Source organism: Apiospora marii (assembly GCF_038362585.1).
Source record: "Apiospora marii strain CBS 49790 chromosome Unknown utg000005l_segment0_segment0, whole genome shotgun sequence".
Taxonomy (NCBI): domain Eukaryota; kingdom Fungi; phylum Ascomycota; class Sordariomycetes; order Amphisphaeriales; family Apiosporaceae; genus Apiospora; species Apiospora marii.
The window spans coordinates 2,867,954-2,891,097 of NW_027117377.1; the positions used below are offsets into that span (position 1 = coordinate 2,867,954).

At 52.2% G+C, this 23,144-nt stretch overlaps 7 protein-coding genes across 7 annotated transcripts; 3 read left to right on the forward strand and 4 right to left on the reverse strand.

Annotated features, from left to right (window-relative positions):
* Nucleotides 1-2,751: 2,751 nt before the first annotated feature.
* PG985_008810 (CSL zinc finger) lies at nucleotides 2,752-3,103 on the reverse strand (the record flags this gene model as incomplete). Its single annotated transcript, XM_066828578.1, has 2 exons — nucleotides 2,752-2,826; nucleotides 2,903-3,103. 2 exons carry the CDS (start codon nucleotides 3,101-3,103, stop codon nucleotides 2,752-2,754), a joined length of 276 nt encoding a protein of 91 aa, XP_066683490.1.
* Nucleotides 3,104-3,925: 822 nt separating this feature from the next.
* PG985_008811 (ATP-binding cassette sub-family D member 2) lies at nucleotides 3,926-6,109 on the forward strand (the record flags this gene model as incomplete). Its single annotated transcript, XM_066828579.1, has 2 exons — nucleotides 3,926-4,648; nucleotides 4,703-6,109. 2 exons carry the CDS (start codon nucleotides 3,926-3,928, stop codon nucleotides 6,107-6,109), a joined length of 2,130 nt encoding a protein of 709 aa, XP_066683491.1.
* Nucleotides 6,110-8,368: 2,259 nt separating this feature from the next.
* PG985_008812 (uncharacterized protein) lies at nucleotides 8,369-9,520 on the forward strand (the record flags this gene model as incomplete). The annotated part of the gene is made up of 1 exon (XM_066828580.1): nucleotides 8,369-9,520. The coding sequence occupies one exon, from the start codon at nucleotides 8,369-8,371 to the stop codon at nucleotides 9,518-9,520; it is 1,152 nt and encodes a 383-aa protein (XP_066683492.1).
* Nucleotides 9,521-10,537: 1,017 nt separating this feature from the next.
* PG985_008813 (uncharacterized protein) lies at nucleotides 10,538-12,609 on the reverse strand (the record flags this gene model as incomplete). The annotated part of the gene is made up of 2 exons (XM_066828581.1): nucleotides 10,538-11,925; nucleotides 12,000-12,609. 2 exons carry the CDS (start codon nucleotides 12,607-12,609, stop codon nucleotides 10,538-10,540), a joined length of 1,998 nt encoding a protein of 665 aa, XP_066683493.1.
* A 3,496-nt stretch (nucleotides 12,610-16,105) lies between these two features.
* PG985_008814 (p33ING1b (ING1) protein) lies at nucleotides 16,106-18,488 on the reverse strand (the record flags this gene model as incomplete). Its single annotated transcript, XM_066828582.1, has 3 exons — nucleotides 16,106-16,109; nucleotides 16,210-18,180; nucleotides 18,481-18,488. 3 exons carry the CDS (start codon nucleotides 18,486-18,488, stop codon nucleotides 16,106-16,108), a joined length of 1,983 nt encoding a protein of 660 aa, XP_066683494.1.
* A 932-nt stretch (nucleotides 18,489-19,420) lies between these two features.
* PG985_008815 (dehydrodolichyl diphosphate synthase complex subunit SPAC4D7.04c) lies at nucleotides 19,421-20,598 on the reverse strand (the record flags this gene model as incomplete). Its single annotated transcript, XM_066828583.1, has 3 exons — nucleotides 19,421-19,997; nucleotides 20,056-20,315; nucleotides 20,377-20,598. 3 exons carry the CDS (start codon nucleotides 20,596-20,598, stop codon nucleotides 19,421-19,423), a joined length of 1,059 nt encoding a protein of 352 aa, XP_066683495.1.
* A 1,358-nt stretch (nucleotides 20,599-21,956) lies between these two features.
* PG985_008816 (uncharacterized protein) lies at nucleotides 21,957-22,841 on the forward strand (the record flags this gene model as incomplete). Its single annotated transcript, XM_066828584.1, has 2 exons — nucleotides 21,957-22,211; nucleotides 22,284-22,841. 2 exons carry the CDS (start codon nucleotides 21,957-21,959, stop codon nucleotides 22,839-22,841), a joined length of 813 nt encoding a protein of 270 aa, XP_066683496.1.
* Between the last annotated feature and the right edge of the window lie 303 nt (nucleotides 22,842-23,144).

Here is a 23,144-nt window from a genome sequence, read left to right on the forward strand (position 1 = left end):
CGAGATCCAATGCAACCCTAGCAGTAGGCACCATACCTACCTTCTGTCTCCATCTAGGTGAGATGCATACGAATATAAAGAGGCTTCGATTGTCTTGGCACCAATCGTCCAACTTGCATGAGTCAGTAGCCATTGGCATCCTCCAAGGGCATTGGCCGCGCATACGAAGCTCGCTTTGCAGTCGTCTGCAGGAGGCTCAACGTAACGGATACATAAGGAGGTCGAAATAGGTTAGGTATACACATGGCCTGTCTGACCTTCGACCTTGACCGTCATTGTCATTTTCCTCTACCTAGGTGAACCGGGGGGAGGAGACTGAAACGCCCCTCCGAGCGAAATCCTTCCTTATCAGTCTCCTTGGCTTTGCTCACTGTGATGCCACAATTCCCACTGCCTGAATATCGTGTGCAATCGCAGTCGATAACTGGCTGTGCTATGCCGTACAGCCGACCAAAGTCCCGCTCCTGTCCAAAGCCCACCCCTGTCCCGATGACGACACTGGCAGCATGACCCAGGCGACCCAGACACACTCATCCCAGGCCCTTCTTATCAAATCCATCATGATTGAGTTGCATCCTGTCAACTGCGCAGGTCTCAGATAGAGACATGGACGAAGCAAGCCCCCTCTACGGACAAAAGAGATGTCATGGCGCTAGTTGAGAAAAGTATGGCAATGGTCAATACCTAGTAGATAGCTAAATGGATGATGGGCTTGCATAGGTGCAAAAGTAGGGGACGAATCCCCAGTAGAGTCCGAGACATGCATGCAAGTGCGATGGGCATCTTCTGAACCTTGCCGACTCGGCTGCCTCTGAAGCAGAATCCATATTGACAGAACTGCCACATGTGCGCAAACCGCGAACCCCATTCACACACATTGAGTTGCCTTGGCTACGTAGCTTTGGGTATAGCGCACCCTGTAGATCACAGCCTTGTACGCCTTGTGTACAGTTAGAATTTGACACAGGGGGGCAGGGAGGCGTGCGGTCCGTTGTCTGGCTGCGCCGCGAGAGTAAGAGCCAAAGCATCCTAGGCTTCGAACGGTTCAGCCCGAAACCATGACGATCTTGGGAGTCTTTCTAAAGCGGACCGTACGTACGGAGTAGTGTGGTTGGTTTTTTCCCTCCTCGCGTAGGCAAAAGCCAATAGTGGCAGGAGTTATTACTGTATGCACAAGACCAAGGGCAAGCCAAAAGGCAAGCCGACACGACTCGGGTGGGAGTAAGAAGGGATGGTGGATACTGGCTGACGCTTGTATCGGCCCTTGTTGAAACGGCCCCTGTGCAAAGATAGCAACAAGCAGCCAAGTGAGGAGGGAGCTTAGGGAAAGCCAGTAAGCTCTTTTCTACGCCATGCATGTTCCATGGTTTTTGGTTATGGGGCCATTTAATATATGGGATGCTGGTGGTCTCGCCAAAGATCCGTCAATTCAGGTTACAGAACATCCTGTCCCCTGTCCTGCAAGGGTTGGCGATGATGTCGTGCCATTAGCTGTGGGTTGAACCTCGAATATACCCCCCACAGTATCTCTGTTAAAGTTGACTCTCCTTGCCCTGCCCCGTCCTGCAAAGCTCCTGTTATTATTTCTCCGTCTTTGGATCGCAGGCATTGAAGGTTTACCCTCGTCCATTTCTCGATAGCGGTTACTTCTCCTTCGGGAGTTCTCAGTTGAACTTCGCGACAGACGTCACAATCGACCACCACAATGCGATTGCAGTGCCTTTTTCTGGCTTGCGCGGTCCCAGCGACATCTGCTGTTGAATCTGCGCAACAACCGTTGGTATACAAAGAAGTTACCACCTCGATACTGTATACCGAACCCGCAAACACCACCAACAGTAAGCATACTTTGTTCAGCAGGCCTTGTCGAGAATCCATATTGATTAGACTTCTCTCTGCAGACATCATGTCGGCGATGCCTTCAACCAAAATCAACACAACAAACACATCGAAAACGATATCTACTGCCGCGGCCGACCTGCCTGCGCCAGCTTTAGACAAGTCCATGTTCAGCTTGATTGTCTTCGGAGTCGCTGGGCTTTGCCTGCTGTAGGCCGCCCGCGTTGCAAGCCATAGGATGGCGGATATGCGCACGAGAACGACGCAAGACGAGAACGAAATATGAGATACCCACTTGCATAGGCACGGAGTTTTTGGGGAGGACGGGATTTATTGGGGCGGTTTTTTTCTTTATTCAGAAGGCGTTCATCTAGGAGGGCACCTCGATGTCTCAATTGTTTATCATGGCGTTCAGGACTGAGGTTCTAGGGTTGATTGCTCAACAAGCTGAAGCTTCGCAATTGATGTTTTCAATTTTCCAAATAATGTCGCTCAGAGATCTCCTGTCGCATCTTGGATACGTGTTGCTTCGGACCGCGGCAATTGTCGATATCGTGAACTGACTCAGACGCTGCGCCGGACCTGGTCTGGATCTGAGGACTGATATTCCAGCAGGCCGGTAGTCTACATTACGTGAGCCACGAACTGGCGTAGCGGAAGCCCTTGGCGGAGTTCATCGGATTGGCGGAGTGAAGTTGCTGGTGAGGCTCAATGAGTTGACACCGTCGATCAAGCGGCGTAAGCAGCCGTGGCGCAGAGCTCTTGAAACCTGTGCGGTTCATTGGCATGTCTCAAAAATTACTCGGGGTGTAACGAGTATTCACGTGTGAGATCCAGAAGCTCAAATGCTCTCTTGCATTGCCGTGTAGCGGATCTGCCATATGATGCCTGGTTGTGGCTCTCCACGTTTGTTCAAGCGGCGACGGGGACCTGGTCTACGGGCTGCTCGGGGGCTTGAGGGTCCGGATCAGGCTTGGGTAGGTCATCCTACAGTGAAGAACATTGTTAGCTCTCGAACACAGCAAATACAGCCTGTAGACAAGGATTCCTTCTCAAAGTTTACCTTGTCGTAAATAACACGGATCATAAGACTGCAGCTACCACAGACGGCAATGTCGTTGGATTCATCCTGCAAATCTTCAAGTGCGATCTGGAAACGATCGCCGCATGGGCACGGGTAATGGTATATCTGTTGCGCCTCGTCGAACTCCATGTCTTCGATCTCGACCTCGTCGTAAACAGCGATCTCCTCGTCGGCCGACATGGTTGCAAGTAACCTCGAATGACTTCTGGAAATGGTTCGTTTATTTGCGGTTTGGTTTATTGCGTCGAGTGTCGAGAATGCGGAAGTGTGATGAGTCTTAGTCGACAAGCGATGTAATTTTTTGGTTCAGCGTGCCCCGCGGCCAGCCGGCGCATTATCAGTCGCCCCTCGCTGAACAAAGTTGACAGACAGACCAGCCACACGTTGCCACCTACCTCCCTCATCAGCCACCTTTGCGCATTCCTTAGGCACTGAGGAGCAAATGACTGGCACGCTGGGCTGCTGATGGGCAAAAGCCTGGGGTAAAAGGAGCTGACAGTCCAACGCTAGCCACATCAAGTCTACGCTGGGTAATGGGTAATCTCTTCCCCAGACACGGGCGGGAAAGCGCTGGCAATCACATGCTACGGGTTGCGCTGCGTCACCAGGCCCAGCACAGCGCCCAGCCAGTAAACGAGCGCGGACAGCTAACCGTCTTATTCCATCCGCCGAGGGATCTCACCTTCAATGTCCGTCCGTTCCCAAAGCACGAGGTCCGGCTGAAGACGAATGGCGACAGGCTCTCCCATTTTACGTGCAATCACGTAGCTATTGCGCAGGAATCGCAACCTTCATTGCCCCCTTTACCCTCTTCTTGTTTAGCATAATCGATTGATGCTTGATCCGTTCAGTAACGTAACACAGATGCCGGTGCCTACCTGATGCTTGAAAACCCACCCCTCCATCTCCATCCATTCCTCGGTTAGGCGTCGTTGGAACATCGCACCGCGCTTCATCGCTCGAGAACGGATTGGCTACAACGTTGTTGCTATCGTTTCCGACATGGCGGCTCAATCGAAACTTGTCCTGCCTGAGCGGTCACTTAAGAAGGCCGTCGCGCAGCTGACAACCCTATACATCAAGAACCGGACGCGCATATCGCGTGCAGTCTACCTCACCCTCCTCGTCGCTCTCGTCAACCGCGTGCGCCATGCCATCTCGGAGCAAAAGGCCGCCTCGGCTCGCGAAGCCTCCAAGCGTCGGACAGGTACGACATCGAGCGAAGGGGCAGATGTAACGGCCAAGAAGAAGGTCGAGCTCAACCGCGAGTTCTTCCGCTCCCTCCTCCGGCTCATGAAGATCGTGATCCCCGGATGGCACAGCAAAGAAACGCGGTTGCTTCTCAGCCACAGTCTCTTCCTGGTTATACGAACTCTGATCAGTGTGAAAGTCGCCGAGATGGATGGTGCGATTGTGAAGGCGCTTGTCAAAGGCAACGGCCGGGAGTTCCTGATGCGTATCATGTGGTGGATGTTGATTGCGATGCCTGCCACATTTACCAATTCGATGCTTTCGTACCACCAGGCCGAGCTGTCGCTCAAGTACAGGACGAGATTGACCCAGCATATCCATGACAAATACCTATCACAGCTGACATTTTACGGCATCTCCGCCCTGGATGACCGGATCAAGAACCCAGATCAGCTGATTGCTGTCGACGTCGCCAAATTCTCTAATAGTTTGGCTGAATTATACAGCAATCTAGCCAAGCCTTTACTGGATATGGTATGCAGACACGTTCTATCCCCCAGTCTGTATATGGCGACTAATACGTGCTAGACAATATACACATGGTCCTTGTCGAAGAGCGTAGGCGGAGAGGGCGTCGTGTTCATGTCACTACTCGTACAGCTGTCTGCCGGTGTTATGCGCGCTCTCACGCCACCATTTGGTAAATACGTAGCTGACGAAGCGCGGCTAGAGGGAGAATTTCGGTTCCAGCACTCGCGGCTCATTGACCACAGCGAGGAAGTTGCACTGTACCATGGACATGAGGCTGAAAAGGATACGCTCGACAAAGGCTATTTCACGCTTATTAAGCATGTGAACTACATCTTGCGTCGGCGGTTCTACCATGGGGTGATGGAAGACTTCGTCATCAAATACTTCTGGGGTGCACTGGGACTTCTTCTCTGCAGTGTCCCTGTATTCTTCAAGCTGCCTGGTCAGCTTGCTGGCGGAGTTATTAGCATGGGCGACCGGACCGAAACCTTCGTCACAAACCGCCGAATGTTGCTGAGTGCCTCGGACGCGTTCGGGCGCATTATGTTTTCTTACCGAGAGATTATGGAGCTGGCCGGCTACACATCACGTGTTGCTTCCCTTCTCGAGGTCATGGACGATCTTCAGGCAGGCCACTTCGAGAAGAAGCTCGTCTCTAGCTCGGGGACTGCAGAGCATGAGGCTGTCCTTCAGGGCCGTGGCAAGGTTGTCGAAAGCAAGAATATACAGTTCATCGACGTTCCTATCATCTCACCGAACGGCGATGTTCTCGTAAAAGCACTCTCATTCACCCTGCGCCAGGGCGATCATTTGCTTGTTGTTGGCCCTAATGGCTGTGGAAAGTCCAGTCTCTTCCGCATTCTTGGCGGCTTGTGGCCAGTGTACGGAGGCACCGTACACAAGCCTCCCTTCTCGGACATCTTTTATATCCCACAACGACCTTATCTCTCCCGCGGAGGCTTGCGACAGCAAATCACCTACCCCGACAGTTTGCGCACGGTACGTTCTCGCGGTGTCACTGATGCGCAACTCATGGACATCCTCAAAATTCTCAGCCTCGAGCACCTCGTCGACTTGTATCCGGAGGGCTGGGATGCCGAGGCAGAATGGCGCGATGTGCTGTCTGGCGGTCTGCAGCAGCGCGTCGCCATGGCACGGCTCTTCTACCACAAGCCGCGATACGCCATCCTCGACGAGTGTACCAGCAGCGTGACGCTCGAGACGGAGAAGATCATGTACGATAACGCCAAAGCACTTGGAATAACCCTCATGACTGTGAGCCATCGGCGGAGTTTGTGGAAGTACCACAGTAGGATTTTGCAGTTCGATGGACAGGGTAACTACGTGTTCACGAAACTCGACGCCGACAAGCGGCTGAAGCTGGAGGATGAGAAGGAAGACCTCGATGTTCTGCTCCGGCAGGTGCCGGAGATCGAGAGGAGGATTGGGGAGCTGACTGCCTGAGACTGGGGTATGGCATTTTCATGTCACAGACTAGGTTGTATTAATAGCTGCATACTCGTGGATGCAGCAGTGTTCATTGTTCTTATCGAAGATAAACTGCTGCAATATAATTCATCTTTCTCGGGCAATACCTTAGTTTTAACCTTACCCGGTTGCTGTGCTATGCATAAGATGTTACCAAGACTGGCATCTGCATACCTAACGCATGTAAGTTGGCGTCCAGGCTGCGTACGTGTCGGAACTTTACTCAGGCTTCAACGGTAATCTTTTCGGTCCGACTTGATTCGTACCCGGTTGTGTACCTGCTACAAGACTCATCATTGCCCCGAACATTAACCAGCCACCAGTCGTCTTCGCCTTTTATCTGTGACCCGACTTCCCCGCCTCCGACCAGACTCCGACCTCCTTGATGTCCATCTTACCCCTATCGGGCTCTTTGGGGACGATTAGTCCATCTGCAGCGTCTGGAGACTTGTCATTTTGTAATAACGTCTCGTCCACCATGATAAGGGTTACAATGAATGGCTCGTCTTTCTGTATAGCCATTCTCTGGTCAGCACGATAGACTAGGGTTTTCCGTTGGTATTGAAGTCAGGGTAATCAATCATTCCTCCCTCGGTCATTCTATAGGGATGTTCGTTGACGCAATGGAGTCAATCCTCGAGGATGCTGTACAGAAAGGAGCAACGATAGTCCTGCATACGAGCTGCTATGTCATATAAGATGTTACCAGGTGTATCCTGTCTATAGCTGTTGGGACGTTCCACCATTCACATCCGAGCACCTTCCCTACACTGGCGATTCGGGTCTTCTCGATGTCGAGTTTCTTGCACCATCGCATACGCTCGTTTTTGGAATAAATGCCCAGCCAGACTTCCCGTCAGTATCTCTTCGTGTTACATGTCACACTGGTTAAGGGACCGTTCCCGCCACTACCTTTGGGGGGCCGCCCTACCGCCGAAGAATACGGGTGACAACACCACACCGCCACCTCCACCCCCATTTAAGTCCCAGAGCAATGGGTACGGACTTGCTGACATATTAGGGGGTGACGAGGGGGATAGGCAGTATCCCTGAAGCGTTGGGCTAGTGCCAGGGCCCGGGGAAAGGAGCGGGAAAGCCGGGGGCAATGGCCCGCAAGGCGAGCCCGGAAGAAACGGAGCAGCATACGGCCTCGCTCCGGTTGACAAAGGACCCCGGAGCGATACACTCCACGACTCTCATCCTCCGAGCTAGGTACAAAGCAGAGTGATGGTAAATGGCTTTAATTGTTGAGATCATCTCACTTCATAATGTACGCTTTTCTTCGGTGCTCACCAATGAGTTGCAGTAGAGGGACGTGATCTGCCCACGCCACGGCATTCTCTGGCATGGTCTTTGAGGAAATAGCCCTGGAAAGCAGTGTTTTCCATTCACTTATTACAGGGATGGTATAACACTTGCCAGAACTCTTTTTACCCTCAAAATAGCTTGCTTTCAGCTTCAGTCTATTACGCCCGTGTTGATTGAGCCACTTTGGGGCCATTACCACACTTCAAGGGCTTAGAGGATATACACAAATGCAACAAAACTTGTTCTAATAAAACTAGGGACCTGAAAAGGTCTTTCAAGTATCAGTCGAGCCTTGATGCAAACCCCAGTGTGAATCATTATCCCATTCAGCACCACAATTGAAGTCACAATGCCATTTAGAGTTGATATGCTCAACGGTTCTCAACAAAGTTTGAGCTCAGTATACGAGTCACAACTATCAGTACCAGACTATATGAAGCACATCCACCTCACATAACATGGTCTGCGCAGCCCATCTGAGGAATCAGGTAGCCGTTGGTTCGCTCTATAGTAGAAGAGGACGTATACTTTGGTTTGCACTGCCTCGTTTGAGCAAAAAAAGGAAAATTTAATGATTAAGCTTCATCTATAACCAACATTTACATATACCATCGGGCCAAGTATGTTGCTACCTCGGGCCTGCGCCTTACAATACGAGCAAATGACTCTTCAGGCAAAAAAGTTTAGGCCCGACCCCCTCTTTTTCCTCGTTACTATATAAAGGCCCTCCCCCTTTGGGCAATTCTTCTTTTTCTTTTTTCTTTCTCATAGTTGTTCGTTCTACAGAGTGCTCTCGTCCTCGACATCTTGGCAAACATCTCCCACCTGTCTTAAGCGACTTGCTGTGCCACACTTACATCTTCTTCTTTATATTCTCTAAAGAATCTTTCTCAATTTAAATCTAAGCGTGTCAAAGTATCACTCACCATGAGCACTGTTGCTGTCGAAACCACTCTGAGCTCGTCCACTCCGGTGGCGAGCCAAGACACTCCTATAACTCCTCCCACACCGAGACCTACTCAATCTACCATGGCCACCAGTGATGTCACCACCAAAGACACCTGGGAGAGACGGGACATCGCCTACCTCAAATCTCAGGAGGAACTCGAGAAGGAGTTCCAAGAGGTCATACTCGGTCAAGAACTTCACTGCGGTGCCACCGGTCACCCCTGTATCATCATGGACATGTCCCCCAACCGCCAACACGCCCTGGTCACCACCATCAGCTCATTCAGCTCGGGCCCGCACAACAACTACCTGCCCCCCTGGAAGCAGACCTGGCACCGGGCCAAAGACCCAGACCGCTTCCGCTCCTTCGCCGGCACCGACCACTACAGCGCCAGTCGCAGCTTTCTCTACCTCGAGGGCGGGCGTCAGTTCCCCAAGAGCCGCACGGCCTGGGTCTACGCCGGCTGGGCTCACCTGGTCCCCATCGGGGCCCTCAAACCCTTCCTTGTCAACAGGGGCGCCACGGACGCGGGGACGAAGAAGCTCAGGCTCGAGATGCAGAGCTGGATCGACCTGTATGGTCACCAGTGCTCCGTGACCTCGACCAACAACGACTTGTTCAACGACGCCAAGCTTACACCGGAGATCTATCTCCCCAAGTCGCCGCCTAGCAGTCCCGAGCGTCAGCAGAGCAGTAGCAGTAGCAGTAGTCCCCTTTCTGCATCCGCATCTCCCAGAAGCCCTCGCAAACAGTCACCACAGCTGGCCAATAGCAGCTCACCTAAGTCTCGGGCAATCGCTCCAGCCCCGGCCAAACATTCTGTGTACGAGAACGTTGCTGGTGACTTTACCAACAACTTGATCTGCCAACAAACGTACCAGAACGTCGCTGGTGACTTTACCACACAGCAGATCTACCAACAAACATATCAGATGTCACTCGTTTACCAACAACAGACCCCGCAAAGTCATGGTACTTGGGCTCATTATCCACAAACCCAACCACAGGCCTGCGGTCAATATCAATATCAACAAATCGCCTCAGCTATGCAGCCGGGCCAGCAGCTGCAAGCTACCTCCTACCCGGCGAGCACAGGGGCATATATGTCCAATACTCACTTCGTTTATTAAGCGGCCCTGTTCATTTCTCACTCAAAAGACAAAACAAAACAAAACAAAACAAAAACAAAAAACAAAACATCATCTACAGCGTTGCAACCTACATTGGCTCTGGGAGCATTCTCATTAGACCCCTACATTCCAAGCGTCTTTCGAATATTTGGCTAGCGATCATCTGCTGAAAGAGAGAGAGAGAAGATCTTGCTTGCTTCAGCTTCAATCGCAAATACACTCACATACTGGCAAAACCTACACACCCACAACGTACTACTGTCTACACACACATAAGCGTTGGCGATTTCTAAGCGAAGCAGTTGTTCACTTGCAGTGTGTATCAACCTGCTTGTTTTCTAAGACAAGAGGCTCGTTGGAGTTACTACTGGGGTATACCATTTGGGTTTTGGGTCTTACTGGAGGATTTATGGATGAAGGGTCTCATTGGAGATTTGTGATGGAAATTTGCTGCTGATTTGCAGCCGGGCCTGAGTCCCTGATGCATTGCATCCATATTAATAAACAACATATCCCCAAAAAACTAATGCAGTCTTCTTGAATTCGCCCATCTTTTGCATGAGATATACCACGCTGAACTGAACAAACTACACTTGCCCTGCGTAGTAGATACCCTGCTCAACAAGGAGAAGCATATTGCCACTTGGCTCCTTCGAAAATCCCGATGAGCATCACAGAGAAGTGTCCCGTAGTTTATGTGATATATTTTTTTCATGTTTGTACATAAGCCAAAGCTACCATAAGATGACGCTATGCAATTTTCCCATGCTATGCTGTAGCGCCCTTGATGAGCTTTTGTTGTTACCCTTGATCCCATCCCATTTGAACGCCGCCAAATAAAGTAGAGAGAACGGAAACCGTTTGCGCCAGAGATGCATTCAAGGTATCATCCAGGTATCATCCAGAAGTCGTGAAATGCGCTAAAGAAAGGAGAAGATGAGGAAGAGATGAGCGGAAGAAATAAAAGTCCGCAAGGAAACCGAGCCGTTTCTTTCCCAAAGCCCCATCGATTGGCGTTTACAACTTTCGCTTAAACATGTAAGAGCCGTACATGCCGCCAACTTCGGCACTGGCCATGGGTATCTTTCGCATGCCCCAGAAGGAGGCTCCCAGTTTCCAAGATCGCAGGCCCGAATCGCGAGGTCCATCTTCGGGCGAGTGCCGCCGGACCATCCAGGCCCTACTGCCAAACTCCGTGACCGTCCAGCCCAGTCGCTGCAAGGCCGGTGACTTCGACAACCTGCCGTAGAGGGTATCCGTGACCTCTATAACCTCCAGGGGTGCCGAAAATTTCTTCATAACGGAGATGCTGTTGCTGAAGAGGGTGCTGAAATCCAACTCGGCGGCCGAGTAGTCGGAAACGTCAAGATACTTCAGGGTGTGGGGCACCCAGTCGAGTTGCATCTGCACGTCGTCGTCATTCTCGTCGGGAACGAAGAGCCGGTCGATGTCCGTGAGCCTCAAGCCCCGACCCAGCGCAAGCTCCTCGAGGTGCTTGGTCAATGGTCTCAGCAGGTCGATGTGCGAGTCATCCATCTTGCTCCCCTTCAGGCTCAGTGATCGCAGGGTGGACGGCAGGATGGGGAGAAGGCGGGTGACATCTTCAACGTCCAGCAGCTGGTGGCTTCGTGCGTCGGAGGCGACACTGAGGAAGACCAGCGACCCACTGACTGCGGGGTGTGTGGCCAGAAACTCCAACACCACCTCTGGACTCAACAGTGCACACTTGGCCAAGTTCAAGTGCGTAATTCTGGCGGTGCGAGGAATGGACAGGAGGGCTTCATCTGTGATGCGGGTGCCGGCAACGTCCAAGTGCGTTAGGTTGCCCAAGGTAGGCATGAGTGACTCAAACACTGCGGATGGGAGGTTGATGCACTTGTGAAGAGATAGGCGGGTGATCGCAAGGCTAACCGGCAATTCGAATTTCGGAATGGCCGACATGGCAGCCTTGAAGTTATTGGACGAACATCCCGTGAAATCGACGGCCTGCAGGCGCGGGAGATCGAGGAACAGCTTGCGCAGAACGTCCTCGTTGATCTCGTCATCAATATGCTCCTGTGCCAAGAACTCGCGCAGATACGGCGTGTACTCCAGGCACTGCAGCAACGTCTCGGGGGTCAAGTGCCGCGTGGCAGAGCGCTCTTTAGCGGTGGTGAAGAGTGTGGTAGGGTTGAAGTGGCTGAAGTCAAGCCTTCGTACAATAGTGCCCAACTCCTGGTTCTGGGAGACATGAGCTAAGAACTTGCGGAAGATCCGCGAATGGGGAATAGTGATCTTTCTGTACAAAGCATGGAGAGTGGCCGTGTGCAGCGTCTTGGAAGCCAACAGCAGTGACATCAAGTCCACATTGCGAGCAGAGATGCCATTGGGAGGTACATCCAGCACGAGCAAGTCAATGATAGGGCCTATAGTTGTCTTAAGTTAGTGATATACTTCAATGCAGAGAGGGGCTGGTAGTTGATATCAGAGTCCAGCTTACCGAGTAATTCCAAGGGCAGCCTCTCAATGGGGGCTTGACCTGCTGTAGGCCGTCCGGGTACCTTGGTCGGGGTGGGCTTGTTGGTCACGGGGGGAGCGGACCATACAATCCTCAAGGCCTGCAAGTCGCCAAAGCTGCGGCTTGCCTGCCTCCCTCTGACATCGATCTGCTTCCATCCTTGGAAGCCGTCAGCAGCAACGGCAGGGAACCAGCAGCCATGGAGCTTGCTCTGGGGCTGTGTCTTGGGCGGTAGGAACTGTCGTGTAGTAGTTGTGGTAGTGGCCATCTCCGGAGGCGGCGACGACAAGGGTGAAGATGATGAAGATGAAGGTTGATGTTCGTCGTCTACTATGGCGGCCTCTGCAGCAGGCTGAGAGTAGGACGAGACTTTGGTACTGGTGAAAGTCTGGGCAAGATCCGAGTCGTTCTCTCGGACAGAAGAGAAAGAAGAGCGACCACTGCTCTTGTTATCTGAAGAAGACCTTCTCTGGCTAAGGTCGGAGCCTTCCATGGTGCCGTGGTAGGGGACGGGAGCAGATTTAATAGAACCCTGGGAGAGACAAGGCTCTGGCCGTGTGATGTCCGGAATATTGCTCGATGTTGGGACCATGGTGGGTACACGCGCCAGAGGTAGACGAGACGAGGGTGCGTCTGGCGGAAATGTAACAGAGCAGCCGGCAGGTCTAAAACCCCATGCAAGTCTTATTTGTTATTTGTGTTTTAGCTTCGAACCCAGCTTGTTTGCCCTCCGTCCGTACGGCAGGTATAACAACGAACGATGGCCTGCAGGAAGGGGGAGGAGACTGTCTGGGTTACAGGGCCTTTTGCGAGGTCTCAACCGCCGCAGCTGGGAACGTTGCGGATCGATCTTTTCTATTAGTCAAGGTGCTAGCCTTTTAGGTAATGTATTGCTGACCAGATGCGGGGAAACAATCAAACGCGACGGAGCCGTAGAAGCGTAGTTTGGAATAGTCCGTGACACGGCAGAAACGAGGGAGTCGTGTTCTAGAAAATGCCCAGGCACCAGGTGTGTGATGGGCGGGATTATCTTGTTGTTGTTTCTGGGGGTTTGCTATTGGGAGTGCCGAGCGAGTCGGTATGAGGTAGGTAGGTGCCTTTTTCGGTTACGTTACGTGTAGTATGTCATGTTATGCCATGTGTAATATGTGGATATATCTGCTCGGGTAAGAGAACTCTGGGGGCCGTATGTCACCGCCAACTAACTGGGTGTACCTGACTTATACGGATATATAGCGACAATACCTTACCCTACTTTTACCAATAATAAAAAGGCTCAACAAAACAGAAGGCACTCACTCAGTCACTGGACTGGGGGCGAGAAGATGGAAAGAAAAAAAAAACGCCATGAATATGCGCCCGCCCCCAGGTTGCAGGCCGATGAGAAAGCAAATTCGGGTTTCCATTAACAACGGATTGGGTAATGGAAACCAAGGAGTCATTGACCTTTGTTGGTCACCTGAGCAGCAGGTCCGAAATAAGGCCAAGCTGCCAACGGGGTTGTGGCAAGAAAGAAAGGAAGGAAAAAAGAAAAAGGAGGGAAAGGCCGCCAAGCTAACTGCTTGCGCATTATTTCTATTGGGTCAATCTTAAGTAATAGGAATCCTACTCGTAGTACGACATCCAGGGGTGAGTATTACGCAAAGGCGGAAAAAGCTGCCCATGCAGCCTATAGCATCCGACCTCCAACCCATCCTACACCCAAAACCACCTAGACTTTCCCTGCTGCCCTGCGACTAACCTTACCTCCGGTACCACATGCGCAGCCGAAACCCCAATTAACTCGCTTTTTTGCCTCTGTCTCAGTCTGGAAATCCGGGGTAGCCTAATGCGCGGCGGCTCCCTTAAAAACCATGCCCATGCAGCAATGCTGGCAACTTGGAGGGGGGTTAGTGGTTAGGGAACTGATTGTCCAGTATTACTTCATGCCACATTGAATACTCGACCTCCTTCACCGGATTACATAAAATAGGGCAAACATAGCGTCATAAGACATCATTATTGTCTGACTTCCAACCTCTCACATCTTGACAGCCAACAGCGAACAATAAAGAGCAAACATCATCCGAAATAGAACAAAAACACGAACCAACGTATACCTGCATGCAAAGTATTCATAACTGCATACTACCGTAATCCGCTGTAGCCGGCCTGACGAGACATCATTTCCCGCCCAGCCAACTAGCCACATAGGATCTGACTATGTTGCCTGACTGACTAGCTGCGATATCGCATACAGTTGCTCGTTCCAGTCAGTACCCGCCAAGTTCACGCCTACAGTTAGGGCCCGCGACAAGCTTTCGTCCCTAAACATTGGAACACATCAGACCGTTGTCAATCATCAGCTGATGGGATGGCGAGGCATGCAGCATGGATCGTATAGGAGCTGAGCGAAAGGAGAAAGTCACTGACTGACAAGTGACCGACAGAAGAGTAATCGTAGCCTGACTCTGCCGTCACCCCGTGTTACATGGGTTCTTGGGCAAAGAGAACCCAACAACTGACAAGCCCGGCTTGAGAAGGATGAGGGAGGGAAATAGGGGACTCGTGGCCGTTGCCAACCGAACCATACGTACGAACCACCAGCCAGGCAGCGGGGCTCGAGCAGCGCAATCCAGCTCCTTCATCCACCTGAAGCATTGCAATTCGCTTCACGTGGGCAATTGTTTTGGCGCTGGGCCAAATTGTCTATTTTCTCCTCGTACCATGTGACCCCCCTTCGACGGGGCCCCTCCTTCCCCCCAGACCAGACCAGGGGGGTTTGATAGGTCAGGGTAACACCCAGTTACTGAAAGGGGTAATAAGTCAAAAAGCGAAAGAAGCAGAAGAAGAAAAAAGGCACTATTACCTACATACCTACTTAGAAAGAGCGCCTATGAGCGAGCGAGCAAACGAACGAACGAACGAACGAACGAACGAACGAGCGCGCATCGTTTAGAGCCGCTGCCGCCCCCCCCTCTTAGCTCTCCGCCGCCCCCAGCCAACTACTGCACTGCAAGTACTTACCTGCAAATCGATCTGGGTTTACTGACAAGTAACATAACGGCGCCAGCATCGGAAGTTGCACTAGCCCTTGCGGCGGCTTTCGATCCGTTGTCGACTTGCGTTGCGCAACCCTTCATCCCATCTTCTCGCGACTCGTCCGTATCCCATTTATTCGCTAGCGGCCGCTGCAACATCCTTCTCCTGTCCAGCCGGGCAGGTGTCCTCCTACAAGTATGTACAAGCAGGTAGGCAGGCGATGCGGTCACCAGGCGTGCATGACAGGATGCGCACCTAGCCAATCGTCGGATCCTGTCCAGTCCGATCCAACACAACAGCTGAGCTCACGCAATCCCTGCAGCCAGCGGGTAATGGGTTACACAGGAGGCACCGGAAGTATGTAATAGAAATTGGACCATTTCCTCGGGAACAACAACTCCCAGTTTTGCATCCTTGGGTCATGGAATGGTGCCAATTCATTCCAGACATCACCAAGACACAGCCAGACCGACATCGAACTTGCATCACATTTGGAGGCCAAGACGCCCATTTCGCCAACTAACCGTATTCGCACAAAAGATGACATCTTCAACTGACTTGAATATGTGTCCATTCGAACAATGTGTGTGTACATACATGCAACCCCCATAAGAGGCCTCTACCCGACAAAGCATATTGCAAGCATGCTGGGACATCCAGTCCCAAGTGCCCGCAGCCCCCCTCCATTTATAATTCCCATTTCATATCCTCATTACGCCTCGTTGGAGTGCTGTTGCTGCTATAAAAGGTCCCCGGGATATCAACATTATGATTTATCCAGACGACGCAGGTCTTCGTTCCGCCCGACGCCAAAATCGACCCCAAATAGGCCTCCCAGTGCCACGGATGGCCAGAATAAGTACTTAACAATGTGCAACGCTTGCGCCATGGAGCAGGTATTTGGTTCCAAATACTGTCCTCGCCAACGCCTGAACTCCTTCAAATGTGACTGTGATCGCTCGATTTTATACCGAAAAGACAACTAGATGCGCCGTGATCCAAGCGCTCACCTGCCATTCACCTTCTTTCCGTTCTTCATGCGATTTTTACAATTGTCGCAATACCATTTAGCTGCAGGGAAAAGGTTAGCACCCGAGGTATTCGCTTCGACTCATAGGAGGCGACTGTGAACTTACTACTAGAACTTGGTGCCGACTTCAAACCAACACACCCAAGATGGAACCATTCCTTCTCGCAATCGTCGGCATCGCACGCCACCATCTCTCCGTAGGAAACACCGTTGCAATAACAGTATCGTGGCTCGTTGGCATCGATTTCGCCATCCTCGTCGCCATGTGCACTGCTGTGGGCATCCTCGTCCACGGCCTGAGCTGCCAGTGTAGCTTGAGCAGAAGCTCCTTTCTTGTGACTCCGCTTAGGCTTGTCGGTCTGCGCATTTCGCGCTGACCGTGACCTGGCCTGGTCAGGGAAGTTCCCCAAGGCAGGCGTCGAAGGCTTGCTTGCCCGACCACTTTTGGTCGTAACAACTGTGGTTGTGGTCTGGTGTGGAACTGGTGTACTGTCTGCCTTGGGTTCTGTATCGTCCTTGGCCACAGAGCTTTTCCTGCTCCCGCCCATAGCAATGTTTGTGGCGATACTTGGTTGCGGTGTATCCTCCTTGGGGTGTTCGGTTTTGACTGGCACAGGAGTCTCTTTCGTGGGCTTGGCCTCTGTTGGAGGCCGCGACCCGTTCTGCGCGGGGTTTGCATCGGGAGTAGGGGGTGCTGCGCCATTAGGCCTGTTCGAAGCTGATGAAGCTGGCCGGAGTTTCGTGTTGTCAATGTTTGATGCAGTCGAGTTCTGCCGGGCTCTTGAAGCGACTGGGCGAGTCGCAGCAGCAGTGGGAGCAGGCGAGCTCCGCGCGACGTTCTTTGGGTCGGTAAAGTTGGGCAAAATGGGGGAAGTGGCTGCGAGGGAAGGAGAGAGGGTGGAGGGCAGGCCGTTTTTACTACACCGAGTCAGATTTACAATGCTACGTTTTCGGAATATCACTAATACGCACCTTTTCTTTGCTTGGCCATTGACAGTTGGCAGAGCTTTGCGTTTCTTGGAGGCTGGAGCTGCTCCTCCAGCTTCTGGCGTCGGTGTTGCTCGAGGGCTGGATGTCTTCGCCTTCGGTGCGTTGTTGCCGAAGACGCCGCTCAATGCCCGCTCCATAGGCTGTGCGCCGTTGGTTGCCTTGTCTTTATTGTTATCGACCTTGCGCTTCTTCGGTGCTGGATTGCCGTTCACAGGAGGCCCATTGGTGATACCCAGCCCAACGGGCGCGTTTGTGTCTGCCGCCGCCTTGCGTGACTTGCTGCCGTTTGCGGCCCTTTTGCTCGGCTCGTGTTTCTGTTTCGTAGTATCGTGATCGGCATCGGCATCGGAGGCGTGTTGCTGTTGCTGCTGCTGCTGCTGCTGCGTTTTTTGACCCTTTCTTGCGGCAACGGCTTGTTTTCTCGCGTCGCTTCTAGCAGCTGCCTCTTCTGCGAGCGCCTGGGCGGCAGCAGTGATGGCCTGGGCACCGTCGCGGCGCGATCTCTCGGCAGCGTTTGCTTTATTGACCCTGTTCTCGGGATAAGCCCAGTGTGTAGCACTACCGTATTTGGCTTCCTCGCTAAATTCACTCTCGAGGTGGGGCCAGACGTCGTCGGCGCGACTCAATTGCTTGGACAGCGCTTCGTTGGCGGTCGATATGACGTGGTTCTTTTCCTCGAGCGATACCAGCATTTCTTGGATCTTCAGAGCAGTATGGCGGAACAGCTGACGCCGAGGGAGATTGGCTGAGTCGTACAGCGAAGCATTGTAGCTCTCGTCGGCTGAGGGCGCTGGCGGCAAGCTTCCATTTGTGCCGAAACCGGTCGAGCTATTCTGGGCGCTCATGGGCGCGGAGCCGGGCGCGACACTGCTCGCATTGTCGGTGGTCGGTCTCGGTTCGGGAGGGTTTGATTTGAGGGCAACGTCGACGAGCTGGAAGAGTGTGTCCTCTGGGGCAAAGATCTTGGCGTCGACCTCTTTCAATAGGGTGAAATGGCGAACGAGATCTTTAGGAAGGGACGTAATGGCGTCGGTGAAGTGTGTAATAGCAGGGAAAATGTCGATGGGCTGGTCGTGGGCATGCGCCTCCCGACCGGCCAGGACGCAGCACCGAGCGCGGATGCTGATGATCTTTGGGGATTGGTGCGTGCCTGGCGAGCTGGCTGAGCTCGGCGACTTGAAGAAGGGGTGCTAGAGCTAGGCCCTGCCTCTGGCTGGGAAGGCTTTGCGGTCCTCATGTTGGACTGAATTGGGTGAAGATGGTGGGAAGGTTTGTAGGAATTTTTTCCTGAGTCGTGACGAGCAAAGTCGTGTCTCGATCGTACTGGGGGAGGGACGCCGCAAGAGATGAAAAGTTGGATCTCTCGAGCGTCGCGAAAAAACAACCTAGGGACCTCGAAGTCTGGGATGCACGAAGAGGGACTATGTCATATTGCAATAGAAAGTATGAGAACCTATGCGCAGAAACACATGATCGAGGGATGCTACTGGGAACGTAGAGAGGGGATGCGCAGAAAGCGATCCAAGTGACCAGCTGCAAAAGACCTTGGGTTCGACTGCAACTGCTCGGGAGAATGGTGGATGGGATAGACCTGGACTTGGGACAGGATGGGATTGATTTGATGCACAGCGCTGTTCCCGGCACAGCACAAACACGCTGCACCACTAAAAGCACTGCGACTTATGGGCTGTTGCCAGTCCTGGACTAGCTACCTTCACCTTTCTCGCGCATTGCGAACAGGCGAATGGGGGGTTCAAGTTTATCCGAGCTGATAAGATAAGATCACTCGCTATGATCTCATCCCGGCTTTATGCAAATCTTCGCTAGAAAGGGGCCGGCCATGGTGACTGACCACTCAAGACTTAAGGTTAGTTGAGCAGGTCGATCCACGGCATAAGTGCTACCTACGTACCTATTAGACTACCGTATTATAAATCCTATACTCAGCCCTTATAGTAGGTAGGTAGTTAGTCTATACATAGCCACTTCTCTGAGTACCTCAAAGCACACTGGCACATTCAGGTGCACCTATATTTGTGCTTCGATACGGTAAACTGTTCAGGGATATGTTGGAAGCACATCTGTTTTATACAGGGTTTTTATGTGCTATATGAAGTATATACTTCTGAGTTGCCTATGATCTACATAGGCGTGGTATAATGCAGCCTGCAACCTGCAGCTACTATAACATTAAGAAGACTGCCCGACCAAATGCAACTCCTGGGGGTGCTCAATCTATAGACGCTAAGGCGCACCATCAAATGCAGCAGGAAAACTGTCCACTGCCGAAGGAAACACGCAAAAGACTGCGCTGATGCTCTACTCTCGAACAAAACCTCGCTACTGGCAACCATGCTCGTCTTTACTCCGTCTTGAGCCGCCTGCCGGACCTACCCTCCCGCTCCTTCTTCTGTCGCCACTGCCACTCAAGGAGCACTGGGATGAAGTGCCACAGGTCCATCTCAGGCCAAAAACACTTCAGAAAGAAGATGTGTGTGTCTTCATGACACTGCCACAGCATAAAGTCACTCAGTCGCATCACGTTACTAGTCCGGATGAAGATGTCGAGCGGAGGGCAGTCGGCCGTATACATGTGGCTGTTGATAGAGTCCACCGTGATCGACTCTGCGTCCTTGAACGGCATCGCCTTCCCCTTGCCTTTTGCTTCCGTCCGGGGCGAACCTGGGTTGAGCGTCGTGGTGGACGACACTGAATCGTCCACGTCTGACTTCGCAGCCGGGTCCGGCGACTCCTCTCGGAGTGAAGTGGACGATTCCGTCCTTTTTGGTTGTTTAGATCTGATCGTCTCGGTAATCCTGGCTTGCGAGAAGGGCGTGGCTGGGGGTTCGGACGGCATCGAGAACTCGTCCACCGTGGCTTTGATGGCTGCCGTCATTTCTGCTCGTGAGGTGTATGGGAAGCAAATGTTGAGTACCGCACTAAAGTTTAAGCCGTTAGCCCAGTTCACCGACGTTCCAACGGCGGCAGTCCTCATACTCGGTATTGTGTTTAGTCATCTCAATGGCTCTGTCGACAAAAGGCAAGACGTCGTCAGGGATCATGTCACGCTCTCCCAGCACGCGAATACCGGCGCCATATCGATCGAGTAGTTCCCCGTGCTGGCACAGCTGTTCGAGCTTGAGCTTGGCCATCTTCATCAACCCGCTAACTTCAGATTTCGGTCGGTTGAAGTTCTCGATGCTGAATGCGTAAACGGTGACAACTTTGACACCGCATTTGTAGCATACTTCGAGTACCTGTTGGAAGGGGTCAGCAGTCAGTTCCGGAGCCTCCAAGTCTGGCTGTCGGCGCATCTACCTTGGCAAGGGCCTCGAAGCCCATATTGTGACCTTCTATCGTCTCGATATGGTTGTTCTTGGCGAACCGGCGATTTCCATCCATCTCGAAGGCGACATGTTGCGGAATCGGGCCCTGGCGCAAGGTGCCAATGAGCATTTCGCGGGCCTGCCTAAGAGCCCACGATATGGGTGGCAGTGTAGCAATCCATCTCTGGACGTTCGCATCCGCTTTAATAGACATGGTACCGGGTGTGAAGCGCAGAACTGGATCGAATAAGCTGTCGCGTAGGAGTCAAAATGAATTGGAATATCTCGTCGGGCTGCAGTTGGTCGTCGCAATGCTTGGATATACTGGCTGCGACAAAAGAAAGAACGGGTACGAATGCCTGAGGTGGGCTGAGGCGATGTATGACTCTATTCGTAACACATAATGCTGTTGCTTGGTCCCTTTTCTTCTTCTTCCCGACAAGGCACAAATGAATGTTCTGTTGAACGCGGACAGACTAATTACACAAACAGGAATACCAGCAGGAAACGAACGGAAGGCGACTAGTATTTGTGGTTGCTAGAGGCTTGGAGGTACTGTGGATGTCTTGGTTCATTCTTGCGTGGTGTGGTCAAAAACGTTGCCTTCTTTGGACGTGGACGGTACGGAGCTTGGGCCATTTTGTCATTGGTTCATTTCGCCTGTCGTAACTGCCTACCCTTGCCCTGGTCATCCGGTCGTTCTTGAATTACCAGCCAGACCTCGGTGCTCGGGTCAGAGACACCAAAATCGTCAAGATCGTGCCATTAAGCAGAATCATCAAATGGCAAGTAGCGACTGAAATCCGGCATGGGCATAGCGGTCCAGATCCAGAGACTTTTCCTAGTAGAAAGAGCTCTGACTCCTCACCCATCACACATCATGATCGCAAGCTGAGATATCAAGGCCGGCATCCTCCGTGCAGCTGGGCGTCCCCGTGTAATGGATTATGATGTACCTACATGCATGTATGTACTTACCCGTAATATAGGGCTGTCCATCATCATCAAGAAACTTCTTTGTCCACCAAGTCATACGTAAGGTACCTACACTCTGTTCCGACCTGCTTCACTCGCTCATACACATTGATGGGAAGTTGTACTCCCAGGCCAACATGGCCAAGTCGTCGTTGCTTCTTCTTTGCGATATTAGGTACCAAGGGATAACCAGAATTGATGGACACCTGGTGGTGGTTTACCACATTAACCTTAGGTGCTGTGACATGTGCTTCAGCAAGAGCGGGGCTCCCTTTAGAGGACCGTCGCAACGCCTCATTCGCTAGTTCCCAACCACCCTTGCGCTTAAGGACAGACTGACAATTCAATTCGCTTCGATTCAATGACCTAGCCTCGCATTCTAACACTTCGACGGCAGTAAGGCTGGAATAACCTCCCACTTCTGATGCCACGTCCGTCATATACAGAAAGCATCTTGCATGACAATACCACAGTGCATTATATAAGCACGCCCGCCCTTACGCCCTTGCCGTTTACCCTATCTGAACCTCACAAGTTCTTCTGGCCACAGTCTCGTCCTGAACTCTTGCCATGACAGTGAACAGGTGACGTGGTATCATGTCTTTTACGAATGCACCCATCTCCCGCTGTCTTGTCTATGGACTCATTGGCACATCCATAGCTGCCAGTCTTCTGGATGTCAAGCACTACTGCTACATCCTCGTCGACACTCACCTCTGGAGGTTCCATCAGACATGGCGGGCGTTGATATTCCAGCTATGCTACACCAACTCCTCCGAAGTGCTCTTCGCCGGCATGACGCTGTACCATATGCGAGCAATTGAGCGTTTTTGGGGTTCAAGGAAGTACGCTGTAAGTTGGCGGGCGATAACGGTTGCCGGTAGTCGGCCTGCGCTTTTCGTCGGTAGCTAACGTAACCGCCAGTCGTTCATCATCGTAACGCTCATGCTGACGAGCATTCTAACCCCTGGCATCCTCGCCTTCGTCCTACGGCCACTCACCCTCGGTCTTTTCAACTATCTCCCAGCGGGACCGACACCGGTGATATTTGCGGTGCTCGCCCAATACCATGCCATGGTCCCGCACATGTATAAGTACCGGCTGGCGACGTCTTCGTCTGCGCCGGCAAATGGGCAAGTCCAGGGTATCACCTTCTCTAACAAATCGTACATCTACATGATGGCCGGCCAGCTGGCGCTTTCACAATGGCCGGGATCACTGCTGGGCGCTCTCATCGGCTGGTTTGTGGGGTATTCCTGGAGAATGGAAATCTTGCCACGATCATTGACGAAATGGCGGCTCCCTGGCTGGATGGTCGGTGTCCGTACGCAACGACGAAGCGAGGAATTCGAGGGCTTGAGACGAAGACTTGAAGGGGAGGATGCATCTACCGCCACAACGAGCGGCGCGCAAACAGGAGAAGCTGGCCGGCGTAGAACCATGGGTCAGCAGTTCATGGACACCTTCCGAGGCGCTTTCTAGAAGCACCTGTGCATGTTATAACATATTGTTCAGAAGTGGCTATCTACACGTTTCATTCGTTCTAGGCAACATGCAGCTAGAAGCGCTGGGCCCACGAGAATAGTATATGTATGCAATCCGTTGGGGCATGCGCGCACTGCACTGAGATCAACTCTTGGTCGTCTCGGATGACAACGTGTAATTGGTATACCAAATTGTATCATAGCCGTAGTGAACCAAAGTGACTGATAAATCAACAACAATTATTATCAAGTCGGTCCTGTGGTGTCAGCCAGTTCGGAGAGATAGTCACCACCAACCTGG